We start from the raw sequence: 15234 nt of genomic DNA on the forward strand, positions 1-15234 counted from the left end.
TATTAACGTTCTGAGTCGAAAACTGAGACTGCAAGAGATTGAGCAACTGCTGACACTGATGAAGAACATCAGGAGTAGACTGTATAGTTGAGGGAGACTCCATAGATTTTGGATCAATGGGCGATATAATCTGAGACGAAACATAATTAACTTGCTTAGTTTGAGCGGAAGAAGTAGAGTTACGCTGACCTTGATTCTTATAGCCCGACAGGTAGCCGTGAAGCTTGTAGCAACGTTCAATCGTATGCCCTAAAAGACCACAGTGTGTACAAACAGGACGCGTCTTTGATTTCATTGCTGAATTGGTCCTTGGAGAAGGCTTGCCTGAAGAAATAGGGTTCGGAACAGCAAGAGCATAAGAGGATGAAATCGCTGAAGGATTTGCAACAATAACACCAAGAGAACGTTGTTACTCCTCTTGATGAACAAGAGAGAAAGCCTTGTTAACAGGTGGTGCGGATCCATTAAGAGAATTTGAGCATGAGTGGAGGCGTACGACTCATTGAGTCCCATGAGGAAGTTCATCATGTATTCAAATTGCAAGAATTCAGAAATTAACTTGGCTCCTCCGCAGGTGCAAGTACAGGTGCAGATCGGCTCAATTCATCCCAAATAGTTTTAAGTTTGGTGAAATACAAACTCACAGATTGCTAATCTTGACGAAGAGTAGCAAGATCACACTTTAACTGGAAGATTCTCAAACCATTGCTCTTCTGGAAGCGCTCCTTAAGATCGAGCCATATGTCTCTTGCAGATTCTGAGAAGATAATGCTAGCAGAAATCTCATTTGAAATAGAATTGAGAATCCAAGCAATAATCACATGATTTTTGCATATCCAGTCGAGCAACAAATCTCAAGTAGGTCGAATAATGGTACCATCGATAAACCCTAATTTATTCTTCACAGAGAGGGCAATTAACATCGAACAGCTCCAAGAAGAATAATTTTCCTTCATCAATACCTGAGTAACAAGAACTAATCCGATATTACTATATGGTGAAGATAATACGGATTAGTAGAAACATTTCCGCCATTGATGATAGACTGAGAAGAGACATCAGTAGCATCAACAGGAGAAAGAATCAGTGGATCTACGAGAGAATCCGACGGAGTAGCCATGATGAAGAAGAATTCAGAATCAAGAAATGTGCCAAGAAGGCAAAAAATGGTGGGAAGAGCGGAAGTCGAAATCAAAACCCTAAAATAACATCTGATACCGTATTATATTTGATTTAGGGAGAAAACTGAATGAGTCATCACTTCATTAAACTGTGAGTCATCACTTCATTAAACTGTAAGTACAGAAAAAAAAACTCCCTTTTAAATAGTACAAGTCACGAATACAATGTGACTAATAAAAGAAACTACTAACCACTTGACTTAATATTAAAACAATAATAACTATTCTAATAGAGACATCTGAATCTGAATTGTGAGTGGAGACATCGCCAATGAGATATATGGAGTGAAGACACCGACGGTGAAGCAAATCTGAAGTAGAGACACCAAGGATGAGTATATCTAAAGTGAGGACCCTAGATGAGGAAGATCTATGGTGGAAAACAATGACAGTGGGAAAATTTGAAATGGAAATACCAAGATGAGGTAGGATCTAGAGACGTTGGCTTGAAGATTGGAACATCAATGAGGCAAATCTAAAGTTGAGACACCGGAAGATGAGATAAATCTAAGGTGTAGATGTTGGGTCAGTAGTGGATCTGCGATGATGAGGAAGATATAAGTAGAGTTGCTGATGATGGAGATTGGAGAGAGAGACAGAAAGAAGAGAAGAGGTGGAAGAGATTAGTACAGTTCCGAAAAAACTCGTCTTCATTTTTTTTTTCTGAAAACTAACACCATCATTGTTCAATCGAAATCTACAACCCTAAACCCTAGCCTACTTATAATAAGTCCATTCGCCGGAAAACTAAAAGTCAATCCTCGCAAAGATGTTAAACTAACGAAAACTATACAAACCTCGACAATTTTAGCTTCGAAGATTCCAGAAGAAAGACGTGCACGCACGGAGTGAGTCCAGTCGAGGAAACTAAAAAGTTCGAATAAGAAGAAGAGAAGAAGAAATTATAAACGGAAGACATATAAATGAGGAAAGGGGAAAAAGGAGAGACTAGTTCACTTAAAATTAGGGGTATAATGGTAAAAACACATTTTAAAAAAATCAAATAAATATTATTTAGTTCTAATTTGAGCAATTTGAAAAACATTTTAGATTATTTTTGTTAATTTCGTTGTATATATCTACCTTATTCTTTTTTACCATTCCTCTCGTTGACCCTTTCAAACTCGAGAAATTTGACTCAAAGGCGTTCTGTAGGACCTTTTTTGTTTTTTAAGCGCCCTTTTGAAAACAAAAGTTTTCTAGTCATTTGATAATATGAAATTACATATTTACCCTTCTTTCACTATTTCTCTATCTCATTTTTCAATTTTCTCTCTCTTTCATTATTATTTCTCTTTCTCATTCTTCAACTTCTTCTCTCCCTATCTTCCTTTCCCATTTTTTCTCTCCATCATCTCCACTTTCTTGTTCCCTCCCTCTTTTTCCATAATTTTCTTCTTCCCTCCCACTTCCTTGATTTTTTTCTGTTATCTTTTTCCCAAAATCCCAGTTGAGAAAAGCTAAGGGAAGTTTAGATTTTTCAAAATATTTAGCAAATCTCATAGAAGACGATGACGAGGGAGGAGATGTTGCTGGCACAAACGTGAGACCCACCGTTGAAGAAGAATATCACCGGAAAACGCCTGGAGGGGGAGAGGAAAGAAGGGGAGAGAGCGAGAGATGAGGGAGAGAGGGAAGAACGAGAACGATGGAGAGAGAGAGATGAGAGAGAGAGGGAAGAACGAAAACGAGGGAGAACGAGAATGAGGGAGAGCGAGAGATGAGGGAGAGAGGGAAGAACGAGAACGAGGGAGAGCGAGAGATGAGGGAGAGGGGGAAGAGAGAGAATTGAATTTCTAATTTAATTTAATTACTTAAAAATCTATTTATAGAACGAATAATTATGAAATAAATTTCATAAATTATTGAATTAATTATTAATCTAAATAATTATTAATAAAATTTGGTTAATTTAAATGAACTCATAAACAAAATTAAATGTAAATAAATCAAATGTTGGGTAAAATTCAAATTCAAAATTATTATCAAATAATTTAAGAGATTAAAGATTTTTTAATTAAAAATTTGAAAATTAGAATTAAAAAAAATAGAATCGGAAATCTCATTTTAGTGTATTCATATTCAAATTTGAAATTTAAATCAAATTTGTTTAATATTTTTTTCTTCTTCCTTAAATCTCTCCTTTAATCTCCTAAATTAATAAAACTCAACCAAACTCAAAATCAAAACTAAGATCACATCTTAAAATTACGTTTAATAATTAAATTTTCTAAATTTTCAAAAAACCCACCATCGCACAATCTTCAATTTTAATTAATTTTCCTCAATTTGATTTTTCACATCAAGTAGAAAGAGAAAAGAAAAAAACCCACGTAATGATAGGGGGAAAATAATTAAATTTGAAATTTGAAAATGAAATAAAACTTAAATTACGATAGAATAAATGAGATTTAAGAAAAGATTGAGGAGAAATTTAAGGAAACAAATTTAGATTAAATTTTAAATTTGAATACCAAATTACTAAAATTAAATTAAGGATATTGAGATTCGAATTTAGATAACGTTTTATCCCAACTTTCTCTCACTCCCTCACTTTTGTTGGTCTCTCTCAGCTCAACTTTCTCTCACTCCCTCACCTTTCTCGCTCTATCTCGCTCTATCTCGCTCAACTTTCTCTCTCTCTTTATCTCCTTCTCCATCCACATCCCCAAAGGTTAGACTGAACTTTCTTCTTCATTGAGCTTTCTTCTTTGGCAAACGACCTCCCTCGTCGATTTTGATGCACCCGTCGCTGGCGTCACCGGAATCATGGAGGCTGCTCGTTAAAAAAAAAAAAGAGAAGGTCGAGAGATTTAGGGTTTTTTTAGAGTAAAGAAGAAGGGAACGAGAAACCTAAGAAAATTTTAGAGAAGATGAGGAAAAAAACCCACGACGAAAGAGAGAAAGAATGGGTTAATGAAAAATGATAGAAGAAAAAAAATACAGTAAGGAGAGAGAGGGAAATAGAGTGGGAAAAAAGAGATAAAAGAGAGAAAAGTGAAAAAAAGGTAAATACATGATTTCACGTTTTAGAAAACTTTGTGTTTTGAAAGTTAAATGAGAAACTTGCTATACGGAGTACCTATTCCCTCAAATTTCCCTTCGAAATCCAAGAAGATTTCTTCCCTCCACTCATGTATCTGTTTCTATTAATAAACTGTGCTTTTTGTTCCAATCAGTCAAAAGATTTGATTCTGCAAGAACTTTTTTAACTATAAAAATGTTCTGCCCATGGGCGTGCTGCCCAAGCAAACTAAAGGATGGACCAATTACATCACTCCACATTACACTCTCCTTTCGAGGCTTCCGCCTTCAGAACAATCAAATTGAGAGCCACCCACTTTTCCACCCAGAGAAGTCACCGGCGGAAAGAGTTGGGAAAATGGAGAAGACTACGAGCGGCACGGAGGCGCCGGTGCCGAGAGTTGCGGTGGTGGTTTACATCCTCAAGGGAAACTCGGTGCTATTGGGTCGACGGCTGTCTTCCGCCGGCGACTCCAGCCACTCCACCTTCGCACTCCCCGGCGGCCATCTCGAGTTCGGTAATTCCCTTTTCAACTCGAATTTTCTCTGAACCAAAACCAAAACCAAAACCAAACTAAAACCACATCCAAATCAATTTGCTTTTGGGTTGCAGGCGAGGCGTTTGATGAATGTGCCGTGAGAGAGGTGAAGGAAGAGACAGGCTTGGACATTGAGAAAACAGAGTTTCTGACTGTCACAAACAACCCCTTTCTTAATGATCCAAAGCCTTCCCATTATGTCACCATCTTCATGCGTGCGGATCTGTCTGATGCTCAGCAACAGCCCCAAAATTTGGAGCCAAGCAAGTGCGGTGGATGGGATTGGTATGACTGGAGTCACCTCCCAAACCCTCTGTTTTGGCCTCTGGACAAGATGGTCAGGAGTGGGTTTAATCCATTTCCTGTTTGATCATCACACTTTTACTGCCAACCAAAATACAATACAAGGTGCGCCCATGTGGTTAATTTGAACCTTTGTCTCTGTATCGTTTTTACTAGTTGTAAGTTTCAATGTTTGTGGAGAAAGAGTTTATTAGCTTACTAGTTTACTTGTCTGAAATGTACGTATCATGATTTTTATCATATATAAGAATCTGATAATCATTGATTAGAAAAAAATCTTAGGGAGCTTAATGATTGAGTTTGTGCATCCTGAGTTTCGATTATTGATCCTACTTTGGATAAGTAGTTTGTTTATTTCACAAGTTTGTTAACCCCAAAAAATTGTTGAATTTAGGAAATCATCTTGGGCAATAAGTGAACGTAGCCGGGATCTAATTGACTTGTATCATCCTGATCAAATTGCCTTGTGATCTCTCTACTTAATCTGATTTTTTACAAGTGAGAATGTGTGGTAGGCGCTACATATGTTAAGAAAAACGTTATAACCCTTTTTAGATACAAGCAAGGGTTACTAAAACAAATTGCCTCTTGTGAACGTTGAATAAAAAATTCTCCTTTCTCTTTATTCTAGGAGCTCTATTGAGACTCAACTTGTCTCCTTTAGTGACTTGAGTATGATCTAGTGCATAAATCCAGCCAAAACTGTTCTGCATATCTCTTCAATGGAAATCCGAAGGATACTTTTAAGAATAAATGAATAATATCATAGTACCGATATTTCCAACATAAAAGAGATGACCCCTAGATCTTTTCATTAGGAATTTCTTGGTTTCATGGAACATTACTAAATCGGTGTGATATAATGTATGTCATAAACTCAATGCACACTTGAAAAATATATTTACTCTCACTTGTTGTCAATCCAAGCATAACTCAAGTTGATAAGACACCTCTTACAATCTCTTAAGATGGTCGCCTTGGCATCATTGAAATAAAAAAAGAAGAAGAAGAACCCTTGTAATTCATAGTCATCTACTATATCTCTAAACCAAATGAGATAATCATTTGGACCTATTAGAATTACACGTATAAAATTTCCTTATTGAGATCAAAGATGGAATTATTAATTGTATAATCTTTATATCTATCTGACACATCGCAAAAGCAAAGTATACTACAATTGATATCAACTTGTCAGTTTCGTTAAAAGAGCCCTTCAATAAAGCTGAAGAGAAATCTCCTAATGATCAATGTCTACGTGATTGAGTAAAACTATGATGATTAGATAAGCCTTATATCTCATCGCATTTTCCATAATAGGCAAAATGTGATAAGATACTCAATATTGTCATTTTTATTTTTGAGTACAACATGTGTGGATGGAGATTCAAACTTAGTATTTTTGGTCAAAGATAGGTGTCTTAACTAGTTGAGTTATGCTCAAATTGTCTATTCAATATTGTCATTACTTATGGTTTCACCTCATTCCTTATGACAATATGTTTTGAAATATAAGACTTTGTTTGACTTTATAGAAAATGATTAGATGATCTTTCTTTTGCTTTGTCTCAAACTAATGTACTTAGAGATATATGAGTTAGCTGCTCATCTCTTGTGATTATCTAAATGACACTTTTGACAATGTTGAAGTGTTCAATTGAAGTGAGGGAAAATGATCTCTTCTTGTCAAAATAGAAAAGAACTTCAATTTATCTTAGCTTCTTAAATAAATTCTTCCTCACTTTATATATCTTCCTCCTCCAAACCTAACATTCTCAAGATACTTTAATATCTCAACCAAACTAGACACTTAAGCGGAAATTTGAGGTGCAAGTCATGAGAATGACCGGTATATTTAGAGTGACAACTAAGTCTTTTAAGTCCAAATTTCTTTATTGCCTTGAAGATCAAGTATTAGTTGGAAATCCATAGATGTAAAGAACCTTATACTAAGCATTTTCATAATAAGATGTTTTAGTTGTGTCTCAAATGATACTCTATTTAAACTTTCTAAGTGGTTCTTCCAATAAAACTCCAAGCAAGCAAGAATACTTTGTAATACTTGTCATCACATCTTTATGAAGTTTTAGAACCATTCTTCAAGTAGCACTTCCCTTGTTTGCCTAAAAGTATGTACTACTTGATGATTCTAAAATCCTTGAAAGGAGTTAGCAAAAGGACCCTAGACCATCTTCTCCCGATTCATCATATTTTTTCAGTGTGATACCACTAAAAACCAACTTAGATGACTTTTAAGATGTTTAGCAATAAAATAATGTTATTTACTTTATTTAGCTTGGGTGATACCAATGATGACAATCATAACTTTGATAAAGTCCACAAGCGATTGTGCGGCACTTACTCCTGCTCACAAATGAGTGGTGCAACTGAAAGGGCCACAGTTGATGACACAACGGGCCTATCTAGCAACCTCTAGCCATGTTTTAAGAAAAAACGGTTTTAGAAAACGTCGATAGAGAAACATTTAGAAAAGCATTTGAAAATGTTTTGGAAAGCACGTTGTATAACTTTAAAGCAATGATGAAAATAATTGCTAAGCAAGTATACAACTACTTGAGGTAGGAAGGTGACTAGGGTGTACCTCTGTATCGTATATTGTAAAGCATTGTACCACTAGCAAATGAAGAGTCACTCGCCACCAAAATTACAATTAAAAACGAAAATAGGTCTATCTTGTGGAGGTAATAAATTGGATCAATGGTCGATTTCTAAGAACAAGGAAAAGCTTAAAGGAAGCACAAAAGCATGTGAGAGAAGAGGTTTGTCATGGGCATACAGCCGTAAACAATAAGTCCTGGACGGGCATGATTATGACACCGGACAGCGTGCACATGCTTGGCGTGAGGTGAACTTGGCAAGCAATAGTGTGGAGAATGCAGTGATGTGGGTAGTGGCGTGGGGTTGCTACGATTGCTGGCGCACAATGGGCATTAGGCCTTGTCTTTTAGGATTGTTGGTGAGGTTATTTTAGCGTCTAAAAAAGAGGTTGTTAGTGTTGTTAGCATTCTGATTATGACTTGAGGAAGGCTAAATGCGAGAAAGTGGGTCACAAATTAAGTGTATGTGAGCGTCGGTTACTTGGTTTTTCGAACTTAGTATTGTTCGTCCATATTGTTTACTTTTAAAGTTGATTAAGAGATACTTAGAAACTTATTAACGGTTGTACTAGAAATAAGAACGAAAAAAAAACAAACTTATTCAATATCAATATGACTATTTGTTTGTGCCCGAAATTGCTGAGCTCGGATGTAATGTAGATCGGAACGTTCAGGATGAACTGCGACCAACGGTCCAACACCTTCCCAGAAGACTCTGGAGTCCTGCAAAACAAGGTTAGCACTCAGACGAGCAAGTCAGTTCTGGGCCGAGCTAACTTGCCGAGTCTATCTAGGATTGCGTACCTTGCATTTAAGGCAAAGGTTTCTATTTATAGAAACTGGGCCTGACAGGGGTTCTGACACACCCTAAAATCGCGGCGTGTTGTCGGGTACGGAAGGGACACTGTTACGGACTTTGTATCGGCTCAGCTCGGCACTATAGGTCCTACCCTGACTGCCGACCTGAGTATTTTGGAGCCCCTTTCTCCATTTCACCCGCGTGTTTAAATAACTCACCTTTTCGATCATGACACGTGGCAGGCCAGGATTCGCCTCCAACAATGGCCCCCACTTCGGCGGGGCAGAGGTCGGCTCGGCGAAGTCCTCTGAGCTAACTGGAGACGGGTCGAATCCACGCGTGCATGTGTGACGTCATGGATGTCGTCAGCTCTAGCTTCTGCTTCGGGAACCCAAACGTCGTCGTGGGGATAGCCTGCCGTGGGCGGATCTTGTCTGTTGATCCCTCCTTGATCGAACGGCTCTCGTGCCTCCGGGATGTCCTATAAAAGGCGAAAGTCTTTCACTTTTCACTTTTTACTTTTCACTTCTGAGTTTTCGTGTACCTCGGCCGTTTCCAAGTCAGGTACTCTCTCCCTCTTTCTTTAGATGGTTCTTTTAAGTCCTTCCAGTCAGGTCTGGCGATGAGTAGCTCGTCTAGGGATTCGTCGTTTGGGTCATCTAGTTCTTCTAGTTCAGGCGACGTTTTAAGAGATCCGACCTTAGCTCCTACCTCAAGGAACCCTTACGTCGAGGATAGCTCGGCAAACCCCAACATAGCCTCAACCTCGGGAAACCCTGACCTCGGTCCTGTAGTTGAACTTCGTCCTTCATCTTGCTCGGTAGGTAGGTTGGCCGAGCTCCACAAAACTTACTCGATCCCCAACTCCATAGAGCCTAGGGTGCCTAACATCGGGGAACACCTCGACGACCCTCCTCCCTCCGGGCTTCATCAGTTTCTACCCCCAGATGTTCCATAGGGGGGTTAGACTTCCACTCCACCCTTTTATACAAAGGTTCCTTAGCGCAGTCAACCTCGCCCCAGCTCAGCTCTCCCCTAACGGATGGTCTACCGTGCTCGGAGCCTACGTCCTGTGGTGGGTCCTCCGAGACAAGGATGAGGACAGGCTCACGGTGGACCAGCTTTTAGCGACCCACACCGTCAAAGCCTCCAATGAGGGAGAGGGTCGGTACTGCCTCTCAGCTCGGTGGAACGTAGGTCAGCTGATCAGGAACCCCTCCTCTAACAAACATTGGAAAGAGTGTTGGTTCCTCGTCTCTGGCGAGTGGCTTCTGAGGGACGGAGGGAGTGAGCTTACCTGTCAAGTCCCAGTAGAGTTCGGGGACGTAGGAGAGTGTCTTAGGCGCGAGCTAGGGGGTGTGTTTGTTTTTTGTCTTCTTAACTTGAGCAACCTCGTTACTGACGTCGGCTTGTTTTGCAGCTCTTCCATCCCCCATTTCGAGGATCAACAACAAGTCTTGGGAGATCATCAAACGAGCCCAAGGTCGGAGACTAAAGTACGCGCTGTGGGGTGAAGCACTCGTCTCAAACTCCCACCTCTTCTCTAACGGCCTTAGTCCTCACGATCAACCAGACGAGCTCAAGAAGCTCCCCAAACCTCGGCAACGCAGCTCGGACAAACGTAAAGCTCCTGAAGGTAACTTCTTCTCGGCACCTCAGCTCGTTCAATGGAAGTCTCTTAATTAACCTCATATTCTTTGTAGGAATGGCTTCCAAATTCCTCGCACTCAGCAGTACAAAACGGCAGCGAGCCTCGGCCTCGGTCGTTCCGCCGGCGCCTCCTCAAGCTCGTCACCGTACGAGCAGCGCCGACGTCCCAGCTCCTGGGCTGGCCAACTTGGCCAAGCTCCAGGCCCTCTAAGCTCAACCCTTGCAGACCGTGGTCGGGGGCGAAGAGTCGGCTACTCCTCTACATCGGAAGAAACGGGCGAGGGAGACGCTCCCTTTCGAGGAGGTCAACTCCAGGTCTCCACCTCCCCCCATCATGGTTGACTCGGAGGAGGGGTCCCAACACGGTCGGCAACACTGCGACGAGCTCTCGCTCCCCTTCAAGCTCGCCTTCTCCCGCCTCAGCATCCACGAGGCTGCGACGAAAGTAAGGTCCTCGAGCTCTCGTCGAATAGAACGAGCTGTTCGGGTGCCAGAGGACCCGGTGGAGGCGGTGAGGAAGATTGTAGCTCTTGCTGCCGAGGTAAGCTCGTTCTCACTCTACCTTTCTTCTCTTCCTTTAATCCCCTTGCCCTAACCTCTGGCCTCTGCAGCTGCACTACTACGCCTGCCTCTCGGCATCGATGATGAGCCTGGAGCTCGGAGGCCGGGACTTGAAGGAGGAGAAGACGAACGCCTCTTATGAGCGTAGGATCGCTAAGCTCCAAGCCGAGGTTGACCTGGCACGAGCTGAGAAGGAGGCCGAGGCCGATAAGTCAAAGGCCTTGATAGCCCAAGCTTGCACCGATCTGAAGAATGCCCGGGGCCGAGCTGAGACCGCAGAGAAGGGCTGGAATGAAGCTCAGCAGAATCTAGCCAGCTGGGCCTATCTGGAGAAGAAGGTCAAAGAATTACCCGAATTCGATGGCCTAACTCGCGACCTGGCGGACAAGGGCTTTTATTACGCTATCAATCGGCTCGACACTACTTCCTCGGAGGAGGCCATCGCCGCTGTCGAGCTAGAATATGAGTCCATCTGGGTGGACCGTCCTGCTGACGTCGGTAAGGAGACCGAGGCTGCTGAGGTCGCTGAGGTTGTTGACGCTGACGCAGGAACTAGCAAGCTTGTCGACCTTCCGCAGGAATAGACCGCCTTCTTCTTCTGCTGCTTCTTTTCTCCATTTTTTTTTTAAATCAAATTACTGTACTGAGCCGAGGCATATATACCTCGACTCTTCATCAAACTTAGAATTCAATGAAGTGAGGTTGTTTGGTTTAGATCCGAGTTATTCTCTCCAAGGTCCATATACTTAGAGGAATTTAATTAAACTTTAATTATACCTTGGCTCTTCATCAAACTTTAATTTCAATGAAAACAACTTCGTCCAAACTTGAGTTGTTCTCTCTGAGGTCCCTATACTCAGAGAAATTTAATTAAACTTTAGTTTTAGTTTTGGTCTCGTTGTTTGAGTTTCTCAAGTCTTAGTAATTTCTCATCCACACAACGGCTTACGAGCCGAACAACTCAGCTCGGCGGTGCGTATTTGGGATAACCGGGTTCCTACGAGCTGACCATTGCTTCGCATGTTTGTAAAAATTTAACTTATCGTAGGTCGTTTAGCATACGTCATACCACGTAGTCTTCCTCGACCCCCATTTGACGTAGCTCGGTAGTAGTAACAACTCTAACGAATAAAGTCAAATTTTGCACAAGTTATTGGAGATCGGCTTTCATTAATGAATGAAATTCTACACGTCGGATTACACACACTTCATTGATAATAAACTCGCACATGCTCGGCATTCCATGGGTGAACGAGTTGTCTCCCGTTTAGGTCGGACAGCAAATACGCTCCAGGTCGGAGTGTCTTTAAGACTCCGTACGGGCCTTCCCAGTTCGGCTCGAGTGCTCCGACATGCTGCATTACCTTCTTGAGGACGAGGTTGCCAGGCTTGAACATTCTGATCTTTACCCTGGCGTTGTAGTACCGAGCCATACGATTCTGATATTCTGCTAACCGAAGCTGGGAGTAAGATCTCTTCTCCTCGAGGAGGTCAAGGTTCACGAGTAGAGCTTCACTGTTGGCCTGCTCGTCGAAGTTCTCAACTCGGGGCGTTGGCATGCCAACTTCCACTGGGACAACAGCCTCCGACCCGAAGGCTAGGCCGTATGGCGTCTCACCAGTAGATCGGCGGAGTGTAGTTCGGTAAGACCACAATACCTCTGGTAGCTCTTCTGCCCACCGACCTTTCAGAGATTTCAGCCTCGTCTTCAAACCACGCTTGATGATCTTGTTGACGGCTTCAACTTGCCCATTAGACTGCGGATGGGCAGGCGACGAACTGAGGTGACGTATGCCGAGCTGTTGACAGAGTTGATTAAACCGGGCACCGTCAAATTGATTTTCGTTGTCAGTAATGATGGCGTTCGGTATACCGAACCTACATATTATGCTCTTCCATACAAAGCTGACGACCTTCGCCTCAGTAATAGACGTCAGAGGTTCCGCTTCCACCCATTTGGTGAAGTAATCCACAACTACTATGACGAACTTCAACTGCCCCTTCCCCATCGGTAGTGGGCCGATCAGATCTATTCCGCACTGAGCGAAAGGCCAAGGGCTTGAGATCGGCGTCAGCATCTCCAGGGGTTGCCTCAAAATGCTGGCGAAGCGTTGACATTTGTCGCATGTTTTGGCGAACTCCTTGGTGTCGCGCTCAATCGTCGGCCAGTAGTAGCCCTGGCGGACGACCTTCGCGGCCATGGACCGAGTTCCTCCATGGTTTCCGCAAACCCCTTCATGAATCTCGCGCACGACATATCTCGCCTCTTCTGGGTCTAGGCACCGCAGTAATGGTAGGGAATATCCCCTTTTGAAGAGTTTGCCTCCTTGCATCAAGTAGTGAGCAGCTTGACGTCGAAGCTTTCTGGCCTGGCTCGGATCGGCAGGGACTGAGCCATTGTCCAGGAAGTCCTTAATTGGGTCCATCCATGTAGGCCGAGCTGACGTGATCTCCATTATTTGAGGCTGGTTGATGGACGACTCAGCAAGTATTTCAACTGGAACCGTTCTTGGTAGATCAGTCTCGTATGCCGAGGCCAGGCGGGCCAGTGCGTCGGCGTTGGAGTTTTCGGACCTCGGCACCTGTCGAATCACATAGTCCTCAAACTAGGCGAGGAGCCCTCGGGCTTTGGCCAGATACCTTTCCATACGAGCTTCCTTTACTTGGTACTCCTCGGTAACCTGATTGACGATCAGCTGGGAGTCGCTGAGAATCAAAAGTCGCCTCACGCCCATCCCTCTGGCGACCTTCAGTCCATTTATCAATGCCTCGTACTCGGCTTCGTTGTTGGAAGCTCGGAAGCTAAACCGGAGCGCGTACTCAAACCGAAGACTGCCGGGGCCGAGGAGTAGCATGTCTGCCCCACAACCTTTCTCATTGGACGAACCATCCACATAGAGTGTCCACTGGTCATGGACATCGCCCCCTGGCCTAGGTGGGGTCAGCTCGGCAACAAATTCTGCGGCTGCCTGACCTTTCAACGCTGTTCTCGGCTCAAAGGCGATGTCGTGCTCACTGAGCTCTAGTGCCCACTTCATCAGGCGACCCGACGTTTCGGGCTTGTAGAAAATCTGCCTCAAGGGGAAGTTTGTCGGAACCATTATTTTGTGTGCCTGGAAGTATGGTCGTAGGCGTGGCGCCGAGGTTATCAAGGCTAGGGCCAGCTTCTCAACACAGGGGTAACGAGCCTCAGCCTCGGTCAACGATTTGCTTGTGTAGTAAACAGGGCTCTACCGCCCTTCCGCCTCCCTGATAAGTACTGAGCTCACTGCATTCTCCGACACTGCTAGGTACAGGTAGAGTACATCGCCAGACAGCGACTTTGACAACAAGGGAGCCGAGTTGAGGTATTGCTTCAACTGCCGAACTGCAACTTTGCAATCGTCAGTCCATTCGAACCGACCCTTTTTCCTTAGTATTTGGAAGAAAGGGTGGCACTTGTCCATGGAGCGAGACACAAAGCGATTCAAGGCTGCTAGTCGGCCGTTCAACCTCTGCAGCTGTTTAACATTCCTCGGTGCTTCCATCTCGAGGACTGCCCTTATCTTGTCCGGATTTGCTTCAATTCCGCGTTCGTGGACCATGAACCCGAGGAACTTTCCCGACGAGACCCCAAAGGCACACTTGCTCGGGTTGAGCTTCATCTGATACTTTCGAAGCACGCTGAAGGCCTCTGCTAGGTCGGCTAAATGGGAGCTCGTCTGCTTACTTTTCACCAACATGTCGTCTACATATACCTCCATGTTGCGTCCGATCTGCTTGGCGAACATCATGTTGACCATCCGCTAGTAGGTCGCCCCGGCATTCTTTAGACCGAAAGGCATGACATTGTAGCAATACAGTCCTTGGTCGGTAACAAAGGCAGTATGCTCTTGGTCGGGCACATGCATCCGAATCTAATTGTACTCGGAGTAGGCATCCATGAAGGAGAGGAGTTCATGCCCTGCCGTTGCGTCGACGAGCTAATCTATCCGAGGTAGGGGAAAACTGTCTTTCGGACACGCCTTATTGAGGCTCGTGAAGTCAATGCAGACGCGCCATTTGTCGTTGGACTTTTTAACTAAAACTACGTTAGACAACCACGCGGGGTAATGAACTTCTCTTATGAATTTAGCTCGTAGCAACTGCTCGACTTCTTTACAAATTACATTACTTCGCTCGGCGTCGACAGGCCGACGCTTTTGCCTCACAGGCCTATAACTAGGATCTACATTAAGCCTATGCACCATTATACTTGGGTCTATGCCCGGCATGTCATCATGGGACCACGCAAACACATCAGCATTTGCTTTCAAAAAACCGACGAGCTCCTCTTTCACCTCGGCCCCCAGTCTGCTGCCGATGCTGACCTGCTTTTTTGGTCCCAGCAGGGGGACAAGTTCTAGTTCTTCAACTGGGGTGCCACAGCTCGGCTCTGGTTCGTCGGCACACGGCCCTGCCGCGCCCACAACCGCTGCACAAGTGGCTGTTCCCTTCATCACAGCTGCGTAGCATTCTCTGGACATCTTTTGCTCACCCCGGACCGTCGCAATTCCTGCCGAGGTCGGGTACTTCAAGAC

At 43.5% G+C, this 15234-nt stretch overlaps 1 protein-coding gene across 2 annotated transcripts; it reads left to right on the forward strand.

The window, feature by feature from the left end:
- Positions 1-4277: 4277 nt before the first annotated feature.
- LOC111023417 (nudix hydrolase 1) lies at positions 4278-5672 on the forward strand. Of its 2 annotated transcripts, XM_088123081.1 has the most exons (3): positions 4278-4723; positions 4819-5152; positions 5442-5672. In XM_088123081.1, the coding sequence occupies exons 1-2, from the start codon at positions 4402-4404 to the stop codon at positions 5112-5114; spliced, it is 618 nt and encodes a 205-aa protein (XP_087979207.1). In that variant the 5' UTR covers positions 4278-4401; the 3' UTR covers positions 5115-5152; positions 5442-5672. The 2 variants fall into 2 exon arrangements, with proteins under 2 accessions (XP_087979207.1, XP_022156539.1); XM_022300847.2 differs by lacking the exon at positions 5442-5672 and having other exon boundaries at positions 4280-4723; positions 4819-5389.
- The last annotated feature ends 9562 nt before the right edge of the window (positions 5673-15234 follow it).

The sequence above is a fragment of the Momordica charantia genome (genome assembly GCF_013281855.1).
Source record: "Momordica charantia cultivar OHB3-1 chromosome 4 unlocalized genomic scaffold, Mcharantia_2.0 BLBB01000004.1, whole genome shotgun sequence".
In the NCBI taxonomy this organism is placed as follows: Eukaryota; Viridiplantae; Streptophyta; class Magnoliopsida; order Cucurbitales; family Cucurbitaceae; genus Momordica; species Momordica charantia.